This window comes from Zonotrichia leucophrys, chromosome 1A (genome assembly GCF_028769735.1).
Source record: "Zonotrichia leucophrys gambelii isolate GWCS_2022_RI chromosome 1A, RI_Zleu_2.0, whole genome shotgun sequence".
Taxonomy (NCBI): domain Eukaryota; kingdom Metazoa; phylum Chordata; class Aves; order Passeriformes; family Passerellidae; genus Zonotrichia; species Zonotrichia leucophrys.
In genome coordinates, this window is record NC_088170.1 from 57948723 (window position 1) to 57972414 (window position 23692).

General features: G+C 39.4%; 1 protein-coding gene across 3 annotated transcripts; it reads right to left on the reverse strand.

Moving 5' to 3' along the window:
• Positions 1-1805: 1805 nt before the first annotated feature.
• SLC26A4 (solute carrier family 26 member 4) lies at positions 1806-23273 on the reverse strand. 3 transcript variants are annotated; one of them, XM_064702833.1, is made up of 20 exons: positions 23102-23273; positions 22615-22754; positions 20380-20490; positions 18582-18772; positions 17966-18130; positions 15271-15423; positions 15077-15159; positions 13978-14125; positions 11520-11633; positions 10691-10768; positions 10403-10498; positions 8899-9005; positions 7504-7573; positions 7102-7194; positions 6909-7004; positions 5786-6016; positions 4284-4338; positions 3824-3969; positions 2586-2669; positions 1806-2076 (listed from the first exon to the last, which is right to left on the reverse strand). In XM_064702833.1, exons 1-20 carry the CDS (start codon positions 23254-23256, stop codon positions 2053-2055), a joined length of 2340 nt encoding a protein of 779 aa, XP_064558903.1. In that variant the 5' UTR covers positions 23257-23273; the 3' UTR covers positions 1806-2052. The 3 variants fall into 3 exon arrangements, 2 of the variants coding, with proteins under 2 accessions (XP_064558903.1, XP_064558904.1); XM_064702834.1 differs by lacking the exon at positions 20380-20490; XR_010438710.1 differs by lacking the exons at positions 1806-2076; positions 2586-2669 and adding an exon at positions 5425-5447 and having other exon boundaries at positions 3892-3969.
• Positions 23274-23692: the final 419 nt, after the last annotated feature.

The window sequence follows — 23692 nt, forward strand, 5'->3', positions numbered from 1 at the left end:
TCACAGTGCAGATGTTGCCTTGAGGGAAAAAACACCACTACCATTTTTTTTACCATCTTTCTGTAGACTGTGTCCTGCATAACAATTAGCTGAAAGCTTACTTACCAAGTAGATTATTTTATTTTTTACTTAAAATGTACATCTGTTTCAGAAAAACAGAACAGCTTCTAAAAAACGTCACTGGCCTTGTGCACTGGCAGCTGTTGCAGTAGTCAGGTTAACAGGAGCTGGGGCCATGGCTGAGGTGTCAGCCTCCTGTGAGAGGCTGGCAAGGGGACAGGAGGAGGACAGGTGGAGTTAAAAGCATGAATTGGCACATCCCAGGCCGGGCTGAAGCACTGGTGCCAATAGAAATGAATGTTTCCATCTGCAGAGGTGCAGAGTGGTGTGATTTGTCTCTTGAACACTTGCCCCATCCTCAGATGGTGTGGATGCCCACCCCACAGCCTATGTACATTGTGAATACAATCCTGCTGTTTGCTGGCTTGGACTGGAGCACCAACATCACCTCAATTCAAGTGTCTGTACTGAGAAACTTCACTGCTGTGAAGGCTGAAGTCTGTGCCTTAACAAGAGACTACAGATTTTAGATTGGTGGTGTTACCCATTATTTAAGATACTGGCCAAAGATTGTAGGATTTTTTTTCCCTGATTTTTTTCCCTAGGATCCTGAAGCCAGAATAATTTATTTAGTGCTTAGCTCTTTCACTGCTACCTGCAGCAGAAATCTCTGTTCAGTGTAATGTGAGAAAATTTCTCTGATGAAATCAAGTAAGGAGAATTAAACATACTGAAGATAATTTTCCACATTGTTGAATGAAAAGGCATTTTATACCTGGACATTTCTTACACTTCAGTTTTTATCTGTTTCCTTACAATCCAGGGTTTTTTCCATTTAAAAAATAATGTAATGCTAAAAAAATTAGGTAGCAGTCAGTTTTCCATCAAAATACATTCCTTCTTCATGAAAACTAAGAATATTAGTTAAGGATTAAAATTTTGCTGCTCAAATCTTTATCTTCTGTAAATTATTGCACTTGTGCATTATGAACTTTCATATGTAAAAGAACAGCAGCAGTTTGATGTAGACTATTAAAAGAAAAAATCTCTATAAAAATATAACTATTCATTAAACAAAAAATACACCTATATTCCATTTAAAAAACCCTAATGTCAATACTAGGTCACATTCTGACTTTCTTGCTTACACTCAGTATCAGCCTGTTTTACAGATTTCATTAAGTACCCAGGGACTAAGGTTTTCCTTAATTTATGTCATGATCTGGCTCTTGATGAAGATTATGTAACCTAGCCAAAATAATCTTCTCTGTCCCTTATTTAAGGGACAATAGAGTGCAAGACTTGCTACAATGGGATCAATACAGATCTAATGAACCCATACCCAAGGGTCTATAGAGACTTTTCCTATTTGAAGTATTACTGTAGTTCAGTGCTGTTTCCTGTTCATGTGACAATTTCACCTGTCACCTCTTTCAGTGATCTAACTACCTGCAGCAATTTAAGGAATTGCTTGTCAAAAATGATCATGGTACATTTTTCAAGGCTTGTCAGCATATATTCTCACACAAATGTTCTTGAATTCAAAGCCTTGGCCAGCTAGAACTCCAGCCCTTTTACTAGGCTTTGTAGAAATATTGAACAAAAGGCTTGCCATCCAAAGGTTTTGGTCTCTTCCACTCTCCTGGGCAGGCCACAGAGCAGCTTTTCATCCTGTGCACACTGATAAAAGTGTAGTGCAACTTCTGCCTGACTAGTCCCAAAACTGAGTACATCTTTCACAATAGTCTTCTGATTTTCTTTTTTATTAATATATATCATAGCAGAAAGTGCTTGCAGAATCAAAGTCCAGAATATTTCTGGGATAATGCTAGCTAAAATTTGGAGAGTTATAGAGATCTGTATCATTCAGACAAACAATCAGGGTTTTCTTCAAGTGCAAAGATTGTTTTCATAGCAGAAAATGCTGGTATGGATAGTACTGGTGGGTGGATATTGCTGTGCTCTCACAGGCAGGACAGTACCAGCAGTGCTTCAGGAGGCAAGTCGGCGCATAGCCTAGGGAAATGGGTTTGGAAAGGTGCAGAGAAACAGGCTGTGGTTAGTTCTCAGTGTACATACACCATCTGGGAAAATGACATGTTTGTGTAAACTAAAATCTCAGTGAAAGTACAAAGAAAGTAACTTCTGTAAACTGTGCAGGTTGTGCAAGAAGCTGTCTGCTGTGTTAAAAGGAGAACGAAAGGAGAAGGTTGATCATCATTTTGGGCTCTGGTGCCTCAAGCCTTACAAAGTCTTCTTTTAGGTGCCCAGCTTATATTTAGATCTACTGATAAGCCTGTGTAAGGCAAAAGTAATCCTAAAGCAAGAGAGATGAGGAGATAATTAAGCAAATATAATCTACTACCATCTCAAGAAAAATGTGACTTCCTCCACCTAGTACTGCCATTCAGTATCCAGAGAGGGTAAGTATTTATGGAGCAGGTACCTGCTGAGGGCCATACTCCCACAGCATGCCTCAAGGCTACAGGCAGAGGGATGGACACTTTCAGTTGTGAAGTTCTTACCTCTTCCTGAACATCAAGTTCATCATCAGGCTGGCTGGCTTCTGTGAACTCTATGGGTTCTTTTGACTCCTGCATCAGTGAAATCTTGGTAGAAAGAAATTAAGAAACATGATGAGTTACATGTTGTCCATATAATTGAAATTTATTTTTTTACTCTAAAGTATCTTAAAATAACTTCCACATCTTAGAATAGTCTTTTGTTTACTGTTTCTTGACAAAGATGATGATTTACTTCAGCTGAGAGGAACTTAAAAATTGCAGAGCCTTTGGGCCTGTCTCTGCTCATATGACTAGTTATGGCTTTGTAACAATAATAAAGTCTATCTTTAAACTGCTGTATAGCATTATGAAAATGTTAGTGTCTAGCACAAAAATTAGTATGAAAAAGTTATAAAAATAAGAGTTCTAGCCTAGTTAATTATCAGTAATATTAATTTTAATTGTTATTTATTCATAATACTGTAATAGTGATTGCTAGGAAAGGAATTGTGGTGAAAAGAAAGGAAGACATTATAGGACCATTTTCCTCATGAGGGCCTTTTAAATGCTACAGAGCACAGCAAACCTTTACATGCTACAGAGTGTTCTGGTTATCTGAAAACAACACAGAATACAATAATGAAATGCACAGAGAAGGGCAGCAGGAATTAACACTAGTGTGGAACAGCTTCTGTACACATCCATGCCAAGTAGAGTGAGACTATGGCTTTGATCAGAAGTCTATGGAGCGTTGGGAAAGGGAGCAGAGAATGATTATTCATTGCAGCTAACAATGCAGAAGTCCAGCAGGCCTAAACCAAGCAGGAAATATTTGTCATACAATTGAAAATTAGAGAACCCATCTCCACAGGATAGTGTCACAGGTTCCTAAAGAAGTATTACAGACACATTGAAGAAAACTCCATCTGTAGCAATTAAATATAATGTTCCAAATGCCGTCTCCAGCTGATGAGGTTCTTAAGATGCCAGTAGTCAGAAATCAGAAAATGTGTCTTAGGATGAAGTGTTTTCCATATGTGCTGTTTCTCATGTTCTCTTCACTAACAAGCTCCTGGAGCTGACAGACCCTTCCTTTAATCTACAAAAATACTCATGTACTACAGAAGCTGCCTAATTTACTACACTCCCACTTTTTTGGTACTACAGTTCTAGGTCTAGATTTCAAATGTGCCACAGAAACTTCCAGAATGAGTGCTAGATGATGGAAGGAAGGGGAATGTACTGCTGGAAATCCTTACCTTCTCAAATATGGGATCCTGGTTGTCACTGTACGTCATTTGATTCCTTATGTAGAGCACTGCATCATGGACAGTCAAGAAAAATATGTCTTTTCTGACAGTGTCATCAAAGAAGGCACCCCGTTCCAGCTGAGATATAAGGTTGTCTGAATAAAAGAAAGTTGTAACTTGTTTATACAATATGAAGTATTTAAGAAATAAAAGTTAAAATACATGGTGGCAACTGTCAGAAATCAAGGGAATCCAAATGAATCCATCAATTATAGTTTAGTTTTGATTTTTACTTTCCATATCTCCTTTGCACCCCACAATTTTCTTTGTCCCAGTGGAGCCAACAATGCTTATCAGTTACAGTTCACATATTTATTAGTGTGGATGCTACACAGACACATCTAGAGATCCCTTCTCTACTTCATTTTATATTTTGCATGAGTGAAAATAGAAATACTTGCATATTTACCTTGATATGAAGCAAAGTATACTCTCACATCAATTCTCTCAAACTCTTTAATTATCTAAAAAAAAAAAGTTTGCAACAAAGACATCAATAAATAAAGTCTGTAGGGAGAAAATACATATCTCTTTGTATGTCTGTGTAATGTATAGGCACATACACTTCATTTTTTTCTGATTGTCTTCATTCCACATAGTACATTTTGCTTATTCATCATAATTAAGGTACTGTTACACTTTGCTATACTTGAAGATCCACTAGTCAGGTACCTGGTTGCTGAAGTGTCCTCTCTTCAAGTATGTAAGTGGAAGTTCCCATTTTACATACACAAGCATTGCTGCCAATTAAAGTTGTCATTCTGTTCTCAAAATTCAAATAATCATCTCTCCAAGGGAGACCACATGGGGCTGGGTGAGCTTTGTTTCCCCCATGTATGTGTGATATGATACACTGATTCACTGGCACATGCAGATTTTTTACACAGATTTTTCCCTCATGCAGTGCACAGACACACCTGTCCTTGGATGAAAAAGCTACATATGGAGAGAGTCATGTCAACAACCCCCATATTCCATGTACCCAGGCAGGAGGCTGGTGCAAGGCACACACTGCTCCTGTATTTCATTTAGTTAAAAGGCAGGGGACTAAAATCTACCCCTGGCTCCCTGGCAAGTCTCTTAGATTGGTGTTTTCAGAGGTGATTATTAATTCTATTTCTGTTAGTTGATAAACTTGAGTCATGGGAAAGATCTGCTTTTATAGATAGACTAAGTGGTCCCAGCTGCAAAATTAAGTTACTGAAAGCATTAATCTGAACATACAAACTATCAGGAAAAAATGAGGACTGAACAATCTGGTCCTACACACTTGTAACTGGGCACCAAAAAATAATGGAAATACTTGGCCTTAATCTTTGCACCTCATTTCCTTCTTCCTAGGAAGACACATAATCTCCTTATTATGTACTGTGAGTCTGAAGATTAATTAATGAACATTGATGAAGCACTTGATATTAGCCACAGAAAATACTACAAAGAAATGAATCATTCGTCCTCCATAATTAAAAGGAATGAATAAATGAAGGAATGAATAAATAAATCTTGTGACTAAAAACTGAACTGGGATGGTAAGATGAAAGTTTTACTACCTCTGTGTTGAGTGAACATCATCCTGTGCCCAGATTAAAGCAGGAGGCATGTGGAAAGAAAATATATAACTAGAATATTTTATAACATATGCATATAATGGGACCACATTTTGCAGTTAATTATTTTGAGTAGTTAACTATGCACCCTTCATATTGTTCTTTTAATGCATTTTTCCTACTTAAAATACACATACCACCAGTATTCTGCTTCTTGCTGGTATTTTTCATATTTATATTTTCATGGTATTTTTCAACAACATTCTTTTTAAAACTCAGAAATTAATTTCAGCTAACAGCTCTGGATTTACATACTACTGACTAGTTTCATTTTCACAGAACATCAGAAAAAAAATGCCCTTACCGTTTTTATTGATCTCACAGCTACAATATCCAAGAAGGTTACTGCTCCAAAATCAAGAATGAGACTGTGGATGGGCACCTTGGGGATGTTTACTTTGACTGGGAGTTCTGAATTCCAGTCCACCTGGATCTCTACTTCTTTGGTGGGAACTTGAGGATCCTGGTTGTCTTCAGGTTCCTCATCAGTCTCAAAAGCTTCATTATTAATACCAGGCTCACTGATGATGCCATTCTATTGCCAGACAATATATGGAATATAGAATTTAATCATGGGGAAGGTTTGGGAGTTACAGAAAATACCTCCCTGTGGTACCTTCTATTGAAGGAATTGACAAGACATAGACACTTGTGACCAGTATCCCCTGCTCCCAATCCTGGTACCGTGGGTAGCATAACTAATGCCATTTTATAAGGCAAGAAGCCATTCTCTATGGCTGAGCACATCCTGTATTTGTTCCCTTTTCCCTCATTCTCAGGCCCTGAAGGTCCTGTGAACCAATTAGACAAACCAAATCAATTTCTTCTTCCTCTCCCTGCCTGCCTCAAGGTTCCTGGGCACCAGGCTGATCTCTCCCTTCCTTGCTGGCCTTGAAGGTCCCAGGCACATGGGCAAACCAGGTGTAGCTGGTGACCCCATCAGAGAAAAGGGAAGTGAAACACAGAAATTGTCAGAGCCCTGTCTATGGCAAGTCCTGTGTGGGACATTTGGACCAAAACTGCTGCTAACAGTGAGACACCCCCAGGGCCCAGGGATGTCTGCAGTGTCTTTTGTTTTCTCTGTATTGGTGACTCAACTTCTTTCATGTCATTTTTAAGTCTAGATTATGATTGCTATATTATGATACATTAAACCATGTATTAAGATCTCACCTGATCTGCAGGGGGTCCAGGTAGTTAGAAACTCTAACTTTAGTTAGGGTCTAGGTGATTAAAACTGTAAGTTAACTTAAGTTTTATTATAAATTCTGTATGCTCCTTATAAACTGTACTACCATGTAGTAAGTCACACTTTTCATCTCTATTTCAAAGATGAGTACAGAGTAATTAATAATTAAACCTTAACTAAGAAGTTCCAACAGTAACCCTTTGAGAAAAAAAATTGACATAATTTTAAAAAGACCTACCTTAGTAGCTTTTAATTTTCCCTTCTTGATTAGCTTTTGTATTTTCCTCAGTGCTTTGAGTCTCTTATTATATACCTTGACTGCATCAAATCCCACCTACAGAAAACAGGCCAAAATTATTTAACTTAGTATTAATTTTGAGGAAATCTCGAGGACAGTTAAGAAGCTTCCAAACCAATAACTTATCACTTACAGTGGATTTGAGGCTGCTTTTCAGTCCATCAATGTTAGCATAAAAAATTGGACTTGAAAACTTGAGAATCTTCACACCTTCTGGTTCTATAACCTGTTGCCAAAGAATATAAGGTTAAACAGCAACAGCCACATTTTGACAATAAGAAGCAATTTAACTATTTCAGTTACATATCTAATTTTAAAAAATTGCATGGATTTGTTGATGATTGAGGGGATTCTGTTTTTAGAAGTTTACAACCTCAGCATGCAAGATGGATCAACTATTTGGATGAAGAGGGTGCTGATATTTGTTATCTTTGAAGATCCCCCTTCCAAATTCAAGTTGTGTACAGTATGCAAGGCACCACCTTTTCTTACACTGACGTGTAGACTCAAGGAAAACAATTCAGCCATGACTTACATTTTTGTAGTCCTTGACCTTCTTGTAGATGTCCGTGCCAGGAATGTTTCCAAAGCCTCCCCATGAAGGACTAACAGAAGTGAGGACAGTGAAGGTAAATGTCATACATGGGCACTCACAGAATTGAAGGGATTGCTGCATACAAAGTGTCTTTGACTCCTGTGGTTTGCTTTCCAATGCCAAACTAACGGACTTGCAAAAGTGTTGAAGATATTTTGCATCAGTATAGTAAACAAGCCTTTATAAAAACAAGGCACTTTGGTCTCAGCCTACTTAATGCACCATTTTGATTTTAGAGCTGAGTGAACAACTTGTTCAATTGGTTTTCCAAACCAGAAGAATATTTTAGAAGTAAATAAATTTGCTTGAAGTTTGAAAAACCAATTTTTTTACACTGAAAAAAGAATTTCATTCTAAATCAACTGAAATGCATTAACATTATTTTCAGATTATGTAAATATTTTTATCCAACCTTTTAAATTTTTATTTTAGTCAATAACAAAACCAAAATGTTTTGCATTCTCCAGATATATATTTAACAGCTGAAGCAAATTGTTTTGAAGTTTGTAAGGCCTCATCTCCCCTTTATATTTTGGTAACATCTGAGTTGAATTTGGGAATGCTTTTTTGAGGCTCTTCAAATTTCATTTTTTTATAATCTACTATTGTGTAACAATTTTTACAAGGCTTTACTTTTATGCATTTGCTGACAGTGCAACTATACCTTGGTAATGCTAGTTACCATACTCTCTGAACTCCAAGCTGAAGGAAAGAAGTTATGTTGTATTTTCAGATAAAAGGTCAATGAAAAATAAAAAGATGTCTGAATAATGTTCTCCAAATCCACCTGTTCTCACCATTCCACTCTCATAATCTTTAAGCAGCAACAAGTCAGCCAGAAGCACAATTTTTTTTTCTTATTCTCATGCTTTCTCTTGCTCTTCTTTTACAGCCATACAATCAGTCTTGTATAAGCAATAAGTGAAAAGGTTATTGGCATGTGCAACATACTGTAGTAGTATTACCTGCTGAGAGTTACTATAATGATCAATTCACTACAAAAGCCATACATCTGTTTATATTTGATCTAAAATGTTCCTGTCCCTTTCCAGAACTCAGCTATGTGGGTGCATATAAAACATATGGCTAAGTACCACCAGAGTGGCCAACATGATGTGAAATACTGATCAAATAATGCAGCTTCTCTTTTACCAGTGTAATTAAATGATAGCACACAAAGAGTGTCTTGTTCTAAAAGAAACAGATTATTTTTAATTTCAAATTTTTTGTAAACCCAAGCAGATATTCTGCCACAAATCATCTTGCATTTCAGCATATTATCTTCCTTTTTGATAATATAAAACTAAGAATTATTTCTGATTCTGTATTACTTACAACTGGACTCTCAGCACAACTGTCAGCAATCCAAACAAAAGGCCAGCAAGTAATCCCAAATCAAGTCCCAGAATGATGGATGCTATACATGTAAAAACCCAGATCATCTGGAGAAGAAATAACAAACAAAGTATTTTCATTTTAACATATGACTCCTGGTCACACTAAAGAAACACTAGACCAGGTAATATGAGAAGCATATTTTAACTTTGGAGCTGATTGCAGCACACGAGCAATCTGCTGACTTCCATTCAGAAATCTTCTTCTTCCTCCAAGATGCTTTCATCCATCAGATTATTAGGCATGGTTAGCTTTTTAGGAAATAAAGGGGTTTTCAACATAACAATATTTTTTAAGGATCTGATTCCTTTGACAAAATTAAAGGAGATACAGTTAAATACTGCATTTACTTATTTCTGATGATGGCAATCTTTGTTAATCTTTCTTAAAATTGGAAAGAGATTTATTTTACCAAGATGTAAAATACTGTAAAGTGGCCCCCATGCAGACAGATAGGGAAGGAAGGGGATTTCTCAGTGACATTTAAGAATCAGAAAGAACTGTTGCAAAGAGAGGTATTTCATATTAACAGGTTGATGGCACTTCTCTAAGATCTCCACTGAATATTCAGGCAGAACAGTTGAAGTGCACTCCTCAGCTCTTTCCTACATCACTGCCCATGCAGTAGACTCAATTTTTTTAAAAGCTCAGTGCTTGCACTTCTCACTGAAGTCAGTGGGATCTTTTGTCTATAAATCAGTAAATGATTGACTAAAATATCTGAGATCTGTCTAAGACAGGTACTGCCCAATGACACTCACCGTAAAATAATGGTGAGTACAATCTTCCATGCAATCTTTTCCTGCCCTAAGAGCCACAGTGAAGGTCTGCTCCACAGAATACACAGTGGGAGATGTGAGAAGTACCCTGAGATATGGTTATACTGGTTCATAAGAAAAGTCTCTTCATACACCCTTTAGCATGCCAAATGAATCCACATCCTAGCTTGGATTAATCTCACCACAACAAAAAACCATTTTTCCTGAGGCCTATCTGAGGTTATTCAGGCAAATGGGATGTTCATATATGTACATGAATTAAGGAAAGGTCTCTGACTCATTTAACAGTGCAAAAGATAAAATCAGAATGGTAAAGGAGGCAGCAGGCCATCTGCTTTTGAAGCCATATCAACACAAGATTGCTGTATACTATGAAAATGGCTATGAAGGAGTTATCAATGCACACAAATACCCTGACTGGCACCCTTACAGCAGGGTTTAGGAAATAAAGAAGATTAGCAGAATACTGACCTAAAAATGGTGAATTTTTTACTGACCTCATAGCATTTGCATTTTGAGGATACACATAAAAGTTTTCTGATGTTAACCCCAAAAAACCCTGTTTATGTGGTAGTTCAGAGAAACTTGGATGGCATTAAAAGGTAAAAAAAAAACCCTAAAAGTGGACAAAAACATTCAGGAGGAAAAAAAATTAGGTTACTTACAGCATCCACTTTATTCTGTCTCCATAGACGGGGAACATCAAACACTTGCATGAACATCCCTTTCAAGTTAGCTATGACTACAGCTGCCAACACAGACTGTGAAGAAAAATAATGAAAAAATGGTATTCAGAAGCAAAGATACATATTAAGATATTGCTCAGCCTCACACACTGTAAACCACAGCCCTGTCTGGAATCAGATACCACAGTTTAAAGTGGGATATTAATCTTGCCCATCATAGTTGAACATTTGGATCTGATGTGGCTGTGCTGCAGAAGAGTACAGTACCTTTTGTAAGGGCTCTAGCAATTTCCCCAGGGCAACAATAGAAATCAAAACGATCCCAGCTGAGATTATACCAGCAACCTGCAAAGAACAGTGTTTATAGGAAATGAATTTACTATGATTCTATCATCTGTTTCTAGGATTACAAAAAGAAAACTACAAACAGTTGCACATTACATTTCTTTAGGAACAGGGAGACCTGCCAAAGTGTCATTGTGTTTAGGCATATGTGGGCAACCATTATTCACTTCAGCTAACACAGAGGGAATTCAATTAAGCAGGAAGGCTAAACAAACACAGGGTAGTAGCTCTTGAGGGGTCATGTTACAAAGACAGATGAATGGAGCAGTCTGTGTATAAGCTGGAAAAGGAGCTGCTGGATAACCTGTAGTTTTTCACTATTAAGAACCACACAGCTATAGTTTGGTAGAAGAAAGTCATTTACTCATCATGATGAAGATGTTCCATGGCTGATGGTGGATGGCAAATGGCAGAGCTGCTCAGGCCAGCACATGGAAGTTTAAAGATATCATAGCCAGCTGGGAGAGGTTTCCTCCCACATCCTACTGTGATAAACTCAGTCCTTTAATTGGAAATGAAATTCTGGGGGACTAGAGTTAAAAGATTTCTGACCCCTAAGGTAACTCATGCTATGTAAAACTTGATTGCCCTCTTCTGGCAGAGCTACAAAAATGATTCACTACTAGAGCCGTGGCTTTCCATGCGCCAGCAACGCAATTGTTTAAGGACAATTTTCATCTCACAGGGAAATCTGTGCACTACACAAAATTAAATTTACCTCTGCACAGTACTAATAAGAAGAGGCCATTACCTGAGTCTTTCCACCAGTACTTTCTTGGACTGCAGTCCGTGAAAGAGCAGTAGTTGCAACAAAACAAGAAAAGGCACCTGAAAAAATGTTGCTGAACCCAAAGGCAATAAATTCCTGAAAGATAATTGGATATTGCTGTAAATAAAGATGCCTGAAGACAGTTTTTCAATGGAGAAAGCAGCAGCTTCTGCAGTAGTTGATAAAGAAGGTAGCACAATAATATTACGAAAAGTATGAACTAGTTAGAGCTGTTAAATGTTTACACAAGTGCCTCTCGTGCCAGTGCAGCTACCTCTGCTTGGAAACCAACACAAAGAAGTTGGTGTATTCCCCCTGACGTGGACATACTCATCTGAGTAAAAGGTGTTTAAAACTTCCATCAATGTCATCAAACCTAACATTTCTAAGAATTACACTAGAATAATTGAATCAAGAAATGAGTATTAGAAAAAATTTAACTTCCAGGTATCATAAGCTAAACAAGTTTATTGTACTAAACTCAGTACAATAGAGTAGACAAGACTTTAACTAATGCAAAGCACTGTATTATTAGTAGAACTATTAAGGAACTTTGCAATATTGCACAATTTCACTGAAAACTTCCAGTTTGCTAAGACAGAAATTTTTCACTCTAAGCATCCCAATGAACTCACACTGAGTCTGAGGCAGCACTCTCATAGATTTGCCCCAGGGTCACTGAAGCCAGCACTTACTGATGCTGGTTTTTCTGCTCAAGTGAAAGGACGCTGGAAGCTTTATGTCCTGGGATCTGGGCCATTCCTCTGCTGGGAAATCAAGAATTTGGGAGCTGTCTGCAACCAACCTCTTATAATTGACAGAAACCTTATTTTCACCAAGCTGACACAGGCACAAGAGCTTTTCACTCACTGCAAACTTTTTAAAATATAATTTAAAATTTGATTTTGGCTGTCTCTCCTCTTTTGTACAAAATTAAATTTCCTGTAAATTTTCATTTAGCTCTAACCACAAGGGCAGTGACAGATCTAAATGATTCATGACTATTCCCATGTAACCACTGTGATTGATGAGAAAATATTGGAGGTATTATTCCTAGTGTTCTTAGGTGTTAAAGATCTGTATCTATGAAGATAATGTAGACACTGATAGATAATAGTATCAACCTGTCTTTCAAAATTATTTTACTACCTGCATTTACAGTGTTATTTTATCTTCTCCAGATCAACTAAACGATTTGCTCATCATCCTGGGCTGCATTTAACCTATTCTAAATGTAAAATTCATAGCATGGTACTGAAAGGAAGGCACTCTGCTTTTATAAACTGATTCTTCTACTACAATATTTAATCAGTATCTTTGAAGCACACCACTGCTGGCAGAACAACATATTAAACAACAGAACAGCATGAACAGCACTTCTAGGATTATGTATTATTCTCTGAGATTTATTAAACTGAAAGTTGGTGCATTTTTGTCACCTTTAAGACCAAGTGTTACCAGATATGACCTTTGAGGATTGTAAACTGACAAACAGAAGCATAATTTTCTTATATACAGCACAGCAGTGTTTCTAAAGTCAAACTTTATGTAATCCATTAGGACTAAAATAAGGATTCAATAAACAAAATACTCATCTATTGGTTGTAGTGTGGGCATTTTCTAATATGGTCAAAGGATAAAATTAAAAATTGCATAGATGCAGGATGAGGAAGCTTTCTGACATTTTAATTCCACACCACGGGCGAGCAACATAACCCCCAGTGAAGACATTGAAGAAATGCAGGAATCCTGTACAGCCTGTGATGCACAGCTCATGGCACATTCTAGCTCTGTGCCCCTAGAAACCAATGCTTAAAGCAGTTCAGCCATTTAGTGCACACAGCTACTCCAGCACGTTCAAATGCTGGTAGGCACTTGTGTGTAACTTGTGTGAAGCTGCAGGACTGATCTGTCAGGTTACAGGTGTAGTTACATTGATGTTACTGGAGTCATGCTGAGAAGTACAATAATTTATTAACTGTAAAGTTCAGCTGGTTCAAATCCTGCATGAAGTCTAAGCCTAAATAAAGCTGTCCAAAGCAGCTTCTTAGCTTGACATTGCCTTCATCTGCCCAAGCAACCCACCTCAAAATATGCCTTACAAGTGGAAATGGAAAGTAGGTTGCTAGACCATGTGAACTTGAGATCACCAGACAATTTCCCTATACAGTGCTCAGGCCTTTCAGAGTCACTGCAGTCACTAGACCAATAAAGAAGGAATGAAGCAGTATGGAAAGCCCATACTGCAGCTGTATCTGGCTCATCTCTATGTGGCCATTTCAGCTATTTTTTTTAAGAGTTGAAAGGACTTCTCCTGTCAGACTTCAATGCTTGTCTGAAAAATGTGTGTGAATGGTGTTTCTTTCATTTGGCTACATAAGTCAGCATGTTTTACATTATAAACATCACTATGTTTATAAACTATTTTGGTTATACATACCTGGTTTCCATCAATAGCATAGTCATACTTGGTTGCATATACCTTCCCCACAGACACAGCAATAGCATAAGCAACAATAGCAATGGAAAAGGAGGCTGCAATCATCTGGGAAAACAGGCTGACATTTGGAGGCTCAGGAGGCAAAAATCTAGCATTCAGAAAATATATTGGTGTTACCAACTTTGATTGAATTCCATTCTTACCAGAACTGTCAAGGAGTTTGAGGCAGAGGCATACAGGTTGCTTATAATATGAAGTGTAATGTTTCAAGTTAATAAAAAGGTGGAAACAGCCCATTGACATACAGAACACGCTTATCTAGCTCACCCCTGCCCAAATCCTGATGGTATTAGTCAGCAACAAAGTTCCCATTGTTCTCAGCATGACTGAGATTTGGCCTTATGATAGCAAAGTGAAAAACTACATTTTTTGAAGCATCGAATAAAGAATGTATTGAATAGTGTGATGAATTATATAAATATGTTAATGCCACTTCATACTATTGTTAACATACTTCTTCAGTAAGATCTCAGAAGCATTTTATCCCCTACTGTGTTTCCACAGATTTTAATTAATTAAGCCCTGAATACTAAATGGAATGTGAAGGTTACTACTGTGAAGTGCTCTCAATCTTTCAAGTGGAAGTCTCTCTGAGTGTAATCCTCAACATCCTTGTTCCTATGAGTATGGAAGTGACAGAGTTGATTGGGATAACAGTAGCAGCAGGATTATGAACTGCAGTGGGATAACTCAGGATTACAGAAATTAAATCTATGCAGAATTTCTTTACTAAAAATTATTATTTTTTAAAACCATTTTCCACAGTCCCATAGTCACTTCATGAGCAGGAAGTAATTAATTTTCAGAAGGACTTCATGAATTAGACAGACATTCCTAAGCCCATTTTACAGAAGGAAAGCTGGCAACACATTTGGGTGGCATAACTGATAGAGCCAGAAGTAAAACTCAGAAAATTCCCAGATCTAAGTTCTAAACTCAGGTTACAGCTCTCAATGTTTCTTTTATGCATTTTCTCTTACTACAGTAATTTTTAGCCAATTAAAATAATACCTTTTCCCCACAAAACAAAGAAACTCACCCTCTTGGAATGCTCTTAACAATGCCTGCATTGTATTTTTTTTCCAAGTCTGCAGCATAGGAAATGCCAGTGGCTACTATTGTCTGTAATAAGATAAAACAACAGTTTTAAGACTTAAAAAGAGTTCCTTTCTTCCTGTAGCTAGACCCATCAATTTTATCTGTTTTCAGCTTTTGTTATGCCCCCTTGCTTACCACAATCACTTCTATTGGTATAGGTATAGGTATCTTGTGTTTGAAGCGATCGTTTATTTCTTTAACTACCATGCAGACAAAAATAGTGAGGAGTCCAGCAATGAGATCTGCAATGTTGGTGGTCCCAATTTTTTCAAATGTTTCAACAAGAGTCTGAAAAACAAAAATGACAGCATAAAACATGCCCATGTCCATTTGAAGGATGTGCAAATACTCATGAGATGATCCAGATGCATAGGGTTTTGGAGAAGGCCAAGTAACTTCATTCAATCCTAGAGAAGCCTGAGGAAAATGTATTGTCAAGGTGCTATCAGTAAATGAATTTAATAGTGAATTTAATGGAAAAAGCATAACTGCAAGAATTGTCCACATAGGGGGCTTCTGCTTCCCAATTTTAGTCAATTAATACTAAGTAAAAAGAGCTAACTCTCTAACTGTGTTTTACCTCTACCTGTATCAGAGAAAGGAAGGGAAGATCTGGAGCTTCTTCACTTTGAAAAATAGCAAGGGAGATCCTCATTTTTCTAAAGACAGCTAGCAGACCCATGAGCAAAGCTCTGGTTCACTTCATGCCCAGTTCATGTGGTCTGTGCCTTACTTGTTTCCTATTTCCACTGCTGACAGAGGATGAGTGTGAGCACACAGTCATACCAGGCTGTGGAGAATCCTGTACTTCAGAAAAGCAGTCACTAAACCTCACTCTACAGTAAATTAACCCTCCCAGCAGAGTTTAGCCCCAGACTGGAGCACTCAAATTGAGCTGCACTAGGCTGCTCCCTTCTCTACCCTTCCTGTGCCCTTGCTTGATCCTATTGTTTATTACAAGTTATTGTACAGAGAAAACATGAAGGGGTGATTACAGAAAGTCACAAATGCTACTCTGTCCCACTCCTAACCATCAGGGTAGTTCTCACTTGCCTCCTGTCTCCAAGAAAATGTAATTATCCCATGCATAGTGAAGTAGCTGTAGCAGAACCATCTGGTAGAAGAGGGGCTGGAAACAGACTTCTTGCATCCTGGTTAGCTCTCCCAGTAATGAGCTTTTGGTTTAAACATAAGAGGAGGCTGGCAGCAGCAGCACTCCCACCCTTCTGAACAGACTTTGGTTTGGAAATACAACATCTAAGTGCTTAATTTGCTACGTTTTCTAAGTTAAGAAGCCTTCCTGAAACACTGAATCAGACGCCCTCCCTTGGCTGACTGAAGCCATTTCTTGCCCATTCTTCTGTCTACCACGGATCCCATGAGAATGGCTGAGCACCTCTTGCACTGCTTCACTCCACAGGGAAACAGTAAATTCCTAACTTTGGCTGGAGATTCTGCTAATGTTGGATGCTTGGTGTTGCAGTTTGTTAAACACTACTGAAGCAAGTCCAAAACTTGCTGAAGCAGACACAGCAAATCACTGGTTGAGCAGACCAGAAATAACAATTTCTTTGCTCTACATGCACCTGCAAACACATTCACCTGGCTCACCTGCAAGAACACAGAAGCTTTGAACTTTAACCTAAAAAGTCAGCATCCCACTCAGCCTTGCTGGAGCTGGAAGAACCATGCAGTCCTTTCAAAAAATGTATTATACTGAATTATACCGTTCATTCAATAAACAAACAGATGAAAAAAATGCTGGATTAACAAGTCCATCATTCTGCCAGGTTTGCTGTAAGGTATATTATACAGTAAGTACTTTGTCTCATCTAACTTTCCTTGTTCTGAGGGGAAGAGTTTTTATTAGTTCTGAAAAGGCCCGTTAAGAAAATAATTTTTTACTCCCACAAATAATCCTTCAGATCTCTTTTTAAATTTTTACCTTGCTGTTTATAGTTATAGTCATCCTATTATTGTTAATCTAGATGTCTGCTGTATTTTTCCTAGTCTGGTTGCCAGAACTGGCATGTAAAATCTCCAAATACATTTTTTTTCCACTAAAACAGCTTCTTTTAGAAATCTGCTATTCTAATATGAAGTGCTATGGAACATCTAAAATATTGTGAACCTGGATAGTTTCATGCTGAGGTCAGTGACACAACTCTGAATCCTGGGAAAGGATATTATTCTGTAGTACAAGACCTCTAGGAATTCAGTATTTCTGTAATGCAGCCAAAACATTTCTCCATTTGAGCGTTTTCTAAAAAAAAAAATCAACAAATGGAGTTGTAACTGTAACAATCAGCCTCACATTTGCTAACCAATAGGTACCTGGCCAAAGGGTGGGAATCTGTATCCTTTAGGAATTCACCTGCATGGCTACAGTGGGAAATGGAGAACAATGCCCTTTACCACAATGACCTGCTGGTTTAAGTGTAGAGAGCTTTGGGAGATGACCTGACAGGGTTAATAAATGATCAAATGTCCTTCACAATAAGTGAGAAAGCGAGGGACGGGACAAACTGTAGTCTCCAGAAGTGAAAAACTGTTTTGCTTGGCATTTAAACCTCATGTGAAAAAGTGCTCTGTCTGAAAAAGACTTCAAGATGGCAATTTCTGTCTGAGGAACCCCAAAGGCAGCTATTTAGAACCCCACAGCTAAAAATAAACAGCTGCAGATCTTCATGAAAGAGAGAACTAAAGGAATGCCCTATACTTACTATATATATGAACCATCCCTGTGTGAAATGGAAGCAGAAGATAAGCAATTATATAAATATAAAAATATCTGTCATAAAACCAAAGCAGATTAGAAGGGCATACTTACATATATTATGGAAAGGACACCATTATAATTTTTAGTTGAAACATTCAGAACTATTTTCAGTTGTGACACAAGCACTTGAAAAGCAGCTGCAGTTGTGAATCCCCCAACTAATGGATCTGCAAGGTACCTCACAATGAAACCAATCTGGAGAACTCCAAATATAACCTAGAAAAATCATGAAGAATATCAGCTTGTTAAATAACAAAAGGTACACTTTTATTTGGAGATTTCTTACGCTTTGTTTTCTCTCTTTGTTGATGCACAGTCTTAGGACAATATTTCCCCCATTTCAGCTTAGTGTAGCTTAGTATTGTCCATCCAAGGAAATAAAGGAGACCTGAAGCAATGTGTGAAAGGAAGCCCCAGGATATGCACCATTAGTACCCAGTTTCATGCAGGTCTTCTGGTCTGCAATGGCAGAGCTATTGTGCTCTCTGTGCCTCCAGTCATGCTGTCAGAGACTCCACACAGGATATGAAGCTCTTTAAAGTTTGTGATAACTTTCTGTCATTTTTGTGTTTTACTACAGGAAAACATCTGACTACTATAGTAGGCATTCTTCTGCCATTAACATTAAAGCAGTGTCAACCTTTTGTATTCAAGCCAACGATTTTACCTGTAAAATTCCAACCAGGAATGTGAGAGTACTTGCAATCAGCACTCTCTGTGCATCTCTGGACTCAGTGTCTATCAGTGCCCCTGTGACATTAGCCCCTGTAGCATTACTGCCTTCTATGAGAAAATTCTCATCCGGGGCCATGCTCAATACAACAGATCCCACCATCAAACTGACCACTGGGAATGGACCTGTAATGACAAACAGAACACACTGAACTTTAACACAAACTGAAAAAAACCCCACATTTATCAGACTAGACAAGGAACTCTAGGTCAGAAAAGCCATGTAATATTGTAATTGGGGTACATTGGTAGTATTAGGGGCCAAGAGTCACAGGCACTGCATACATGAGACAAAAATACTGCACCTTCTTTAAATAACTTGTGTTGTACATACAGATAAGCAGTTTCATGCTTTGCTTGAGCCAATTTAGGGCTGTACCGAGGCCCCAAAAGTGGCAACATGTTCAACACACTCCAACCATATCCCTTGTATCTGCATCATAACCAGACAATACAGATCACCGATCCAGGCGAAAGCAACATTTATTTCTTTGAATTTTAGGGTTTCTTTGTTTGGTTGGTTTTTTGATTTTTTTTGGTCATGGTTAGCTTTCAGCTGATCCAGCATGCCACATGAGCAGGGTACTCAACAACACACATGTGGCAGGAACATGATCCAATGGGTAGAGCCACATCTTTTGGCAGTATTGTGCTATTACATTGGCTAAAGATGACTGAAACTATACTTTGGGCAAGATACAGAGAAAGTGATCATTGTGCCAGCAAGACACAATCTAAAAGTAATTGTATTTGTTGCAGTTATTTACTAAAATTATGCAGAAAAGGAAAATGTCACAAAATGTCTTAAAGAAGGTTAAGTTAATTTCATAGATACCTTAAAGGACACTTCATGAATAAGAGCATTGGGAAAAGCATAAAAAAAGGAGTGTTTGATAATCTAGAAAGTAGGAATGCCATCATAAGTTGACATTATAAGTCAGATCTGGATAGCAAATGTGAGCTGCTTGGTAGGGTAGGAAGAGGCTTGTTAACAAAGTTGAGAAAACATACAAAGACTTTTGATGCAGCAGAGAAGAAAGCTGATGAAAAAGTGTAGTATCATGCCAAAGCTCTGGGAGGGGAAAACAATGTGTTCTTGGTAGATAGGAACAAGAAAAGACTAGATTTTGCTAGAATGAAGAAAAAGGCACTTCAGTGATCAAGCTGTAAGAAGAATTTTAAGTGTGAGAACCGACAGCAAACAAATCTCATATTCTAAAGAAAGTATTCAGAAAGAATCAACAAGTTTACCCATAGCCTTGATGTGAGGCCCTACAGTGAGGCTGGAGTGGAGACACAAGTTCTGGGTCTCCACAACAGGCAAGAAGAAGATACTGTCCACAGTAATGAAAAAAGGATGCAGCAAATAAGGCTTGTAGAGAAGACTGAAAGAGCTCTGTTTTAGCCATCTTGAGCTTTAGCTGGTAGACAAAATGTTTGTCATGCCTACTGAGGCCTTGATCTTGTAATTTCTTGCATAGAGTGTAGCCAAAGACAAGATTTAAATTTCAGCTCAAAATCAAGCAAAAAGCAGTGGCATACCTAAACTTAGCTGTTAACAATTGCCTGTATAAAGAAGAAATAACCCTTAATTTCCTGAGATCTACCAATGTTAATATTCACCATAGCCAATTTGTTTCAGAAAGTAGTTATATTGTATGAAATATGAACATCTGCTGTAAGGATTAACACTGAAATAGATAAATTACTGTTATTTGAACACATGCAGTTACCAACTGAGATGTGCCTTGATGTTCCCAGGAAAAAGTATGTCAGGATGGGGAAAAAAGCAGAATAGAGACCAAATCCAACAGGGACTGCAACCAGCAAAGCATATGCCAAACCTGAAATGATAGATCATCAAAATATCATATTTAAAATCTCTCAGCAATCTACTACCTTGTCTAGATTAGACTTTCAGAAAGATTTACTGCTGTGGTCCAGATGCAATTGAGAATATGCTTTGTCTTGTAAGTCAGTCACAGGCACACATGTGAGTGAGTATCAAAGCCTGTAATTGACTGTACATCCCATGCTGGTAGCTGAGTGAGTACTGAAAGATGTTCCAATGTTTGCACAGGCAGCCCAATACATAGGCTGAGACAGAAACATAAGTGGGGAGCATTGCTGCAAGAGCGTCCTTCTTGAGAGAAAGGAGGATGTGTGAAGGTTCTAGTTTCAGACAGAAATGTCAAGCACAAGTCTCTGAGTTATTGCACAACAAATACACTTCAGTATCTTCAGCTCTTGTGAAAATAGGACCACTTCTTTTCCCAGTAAAAACTAATCTACCAATAGTAAGTCACATAAATTTGAGAGCCTTGGTTCTTCTTCCTTTGCATACCTGTGCAAGCTGTCAAATCCAGCAAGTAATAAAAAAAATTGCTTTCAAAATCATATCCCAGTTAGCCAGAGTTCTCCTTCAAAGATTCTCCAAAACCTGTCAGAGTATGACAAGTCCTGAAGTGCTGGTCATTCTACTGTGACTGACTGAAGGACTGCAAGCAACACACTTAGTTGCTGGCAATTAGGGACTTCAGAGACCTCAAGATCCCAACAGTTTTTGCAAATATTTTGGCCAATTTTTCCTGCAATTCATGTTCTAAAATTTCGGGGTGTTTTTTTTTTTAATTATAGCTAGGTGTAGATTTGCATTAATTTGGGTTTTTTCCATTTTTTCTACCTTTTTTTTTTTTTTTTTTTTTTAATGCACAGGTGGGAGACCAGACAGTATATTTAAAACTTGATTTTACAAATAGATTCTATTTAGGATAAAATAAGACCACTGGAGAAAAAAAAAAGGAGGTTATAGTATGAGCAGAAGAGCTGTTATAAGTAATATGAAAGTTCTATCTAGCCCTTCATTTTAAAAAGGCACAGGGATCCTGTAACTGTGCCATTACCTTGAGCAAAGATCTTCCAGCTCTGACACTCTTCTTTGGGAAAGAATCACTTTCTTTATTTCTCAGGTCACCCCCTGCCTGGGGCAGAAGTTTGTAATGCTTTTTTCCTGCCAGTCTCTGCCTTCCTGGCATGCTCCAAGGGAACAGACAGGAGAGAATACTTGTGTCTAATCGGGAATGCGTAAACTGCTTTCTTTGTTCCCATGTAAATCTTTGTCCTCTTCCACAAACACTGAATTTCCATTGAGGGAAAGTGTGGGGTTCACACAGCTAGTTTTGCCTGCTGAAGTCTTGAAAAAAACTGTGAAAATAGTGTAAGAACTTTACCGAGATTAAATTACTGGATGTATCAGGGTTATAGTCAGTCCTGTCTTAGACGGATGCTGCCTCAGGCAGGTTGGTTCTGCCCTCTGAGTCTTCCTTAAGTAGCTTGTTTGAACTAATTTCTGCTTATTTCTGACACTTTCCTATTTGTTCATCTACCAAAAGCTTTACTAACAAGTGGAATAAGGAAGTAAGGAAAAGTTAACATTGCAGCCATGTACTCTAAATATCCATCAAGTTTAATTTTTTAAAAATCTGAATACATCACCACCTCCTTGAGGGTTGTCTTCTGCAGAGACCTGAACAACCTTATGAGAGAAATGAATTTTAAAGAGGATTAGATATCAAGGTTGCATTATTTTAGGGGAATAACTGGATTTTTGTAGGCAGTTGCAAAAGAACTATAGGCTTAGACAACCAAGAAAGAGAAATAAGACCACACAACCTATCTGATCTATCACAATGTAATTAAAATTTTAAATATCAAAATAAATACTCTTTGAGTAAAAAACTCTTGGCAGAAAAGTTAAATACATCCTTGGAGCACATCACAGGAAATTTAAATCTTCTAGCCAAGGAAAGAAAAAGGAATAAATTAAAACCATAAATTATTTATTGCAAAATAATACCTAATATCTAGTATTAAATAACAAGCCTCAGATTTGTAATTCCATCTGCAAAACGTCCCGGTGTTCAGCCGGCTCCCTCAAGTGGGGACGCCCCAGGCGGGCCTGGCTTTACCTTGCAGGGTGGCGACGAGGCCGGTGCTGAGCCCCGAGATGATGTCGCTGATCAGCCACTCTTTCACCCGGTAGTTGGGCAGCCACTCCAGGATGGGCAGAAAGGACTTGGCAATCTGAAAGGCCCTTTTCCTTGAACATCTGCGAGAAAACAAGTGATCAACACACCCCACGGAGCTACAATTGGAGCGCCCCAAGAACCTCAAAGTGGCGGAGAGCTGAGCTGATGCACATTTAAATTTGAGGGGCAGTGGCTGTCACAACCCTGTCTGCCAGAAGGGACGGGACACGTAGTGGTGTCAAAAGAGTGCTCCCTGAGGAAGCCCGCCCTGGGCAGTGCGATACGCAGGGGAGCAGGGATGCGCCCGGCGTGTGGGGCAGGGGAGCGGGGATGTGTCCGGCGTGTGGGGCTCTCCATCCCTCAGCGGCTGGAGTTTGCGGGCGCCGGGACAGCGCGCCCCCGGCTCCCTCCCGCCGCTCGGACCCACCTGCAGGCCGCCTGCGCCCGCTCGCGGAGCGTGGGCGGCAGCGGCGGCCGCCGCTCGTTCTCCTCCTGGAAGCCGGGTTCGCTGTAGATGGGCCGCGCCACCACGTAGTGGCTGAGCTCGGCCAGCGGCTCGCTCGCCCGCCCGCCCGCGGCCATGGCCCCGCCTGAGCCGGCAAGCGCGGCCCCCCCTGCCGGCCCCGCCGCGCCCGCGGCCCCGCAGCGCTGTCCGCGTCCTGAACCGCGGCTCTGCCTGCGCCCGCTCCCCGGCCTGGGGCAGGGCGAGCCGGCCCCGCCGCAGCCGCATTTATACGGCCGCCCACGGCCCGACGCTTTATTTACGGGGAAACAGAGAGACCCGGCTCCGGGCCGGCCCGGGCGACGCCTCCGTGCGCCCTCCCCCCGGTGCCCCCTGGTCAGCCCCGCTCCGGCCGGCGCTCCCGAGCGACCGCCCCGACAGCGCCCGTGCCCTCAGGCGGGGGCTGCACTTCAAAGGCGGCGGCCCGCGGGAAGGACTCCGGGGGCGCGGAGCGGGGTTGGCCGCACGCACACGAACCCCCGGCAGGTGAAGATGGCCTCTGCCCCTCAGCAGCTG

Excerpts from the sequence above, each read along its gene's own strand:
- SLC26A4 (XM_064702833.1), bottom strand. The coding sequence starts at position 23,256 with ATGGCCGCGGGCGGGCGGGCGAGCGAGCCGCTGGCCGAGCTCAGCCAC. Across the intron at positions 11,634-13,977 it reads ATGCTATTGATGGAAACCAG|GAATTTATTGCCTTTGGGTT; the intron begins GTATGTATAACC and ends ATTATCTTTCAG. Across the intron at positions 2,077-2,585 it reads AACTTGATGTTCAGGAAGAG|GCTATGCGCCGACTTGCCTC; the intron begins GTAAGAACTTCA and ends CCATTTCCCTAG.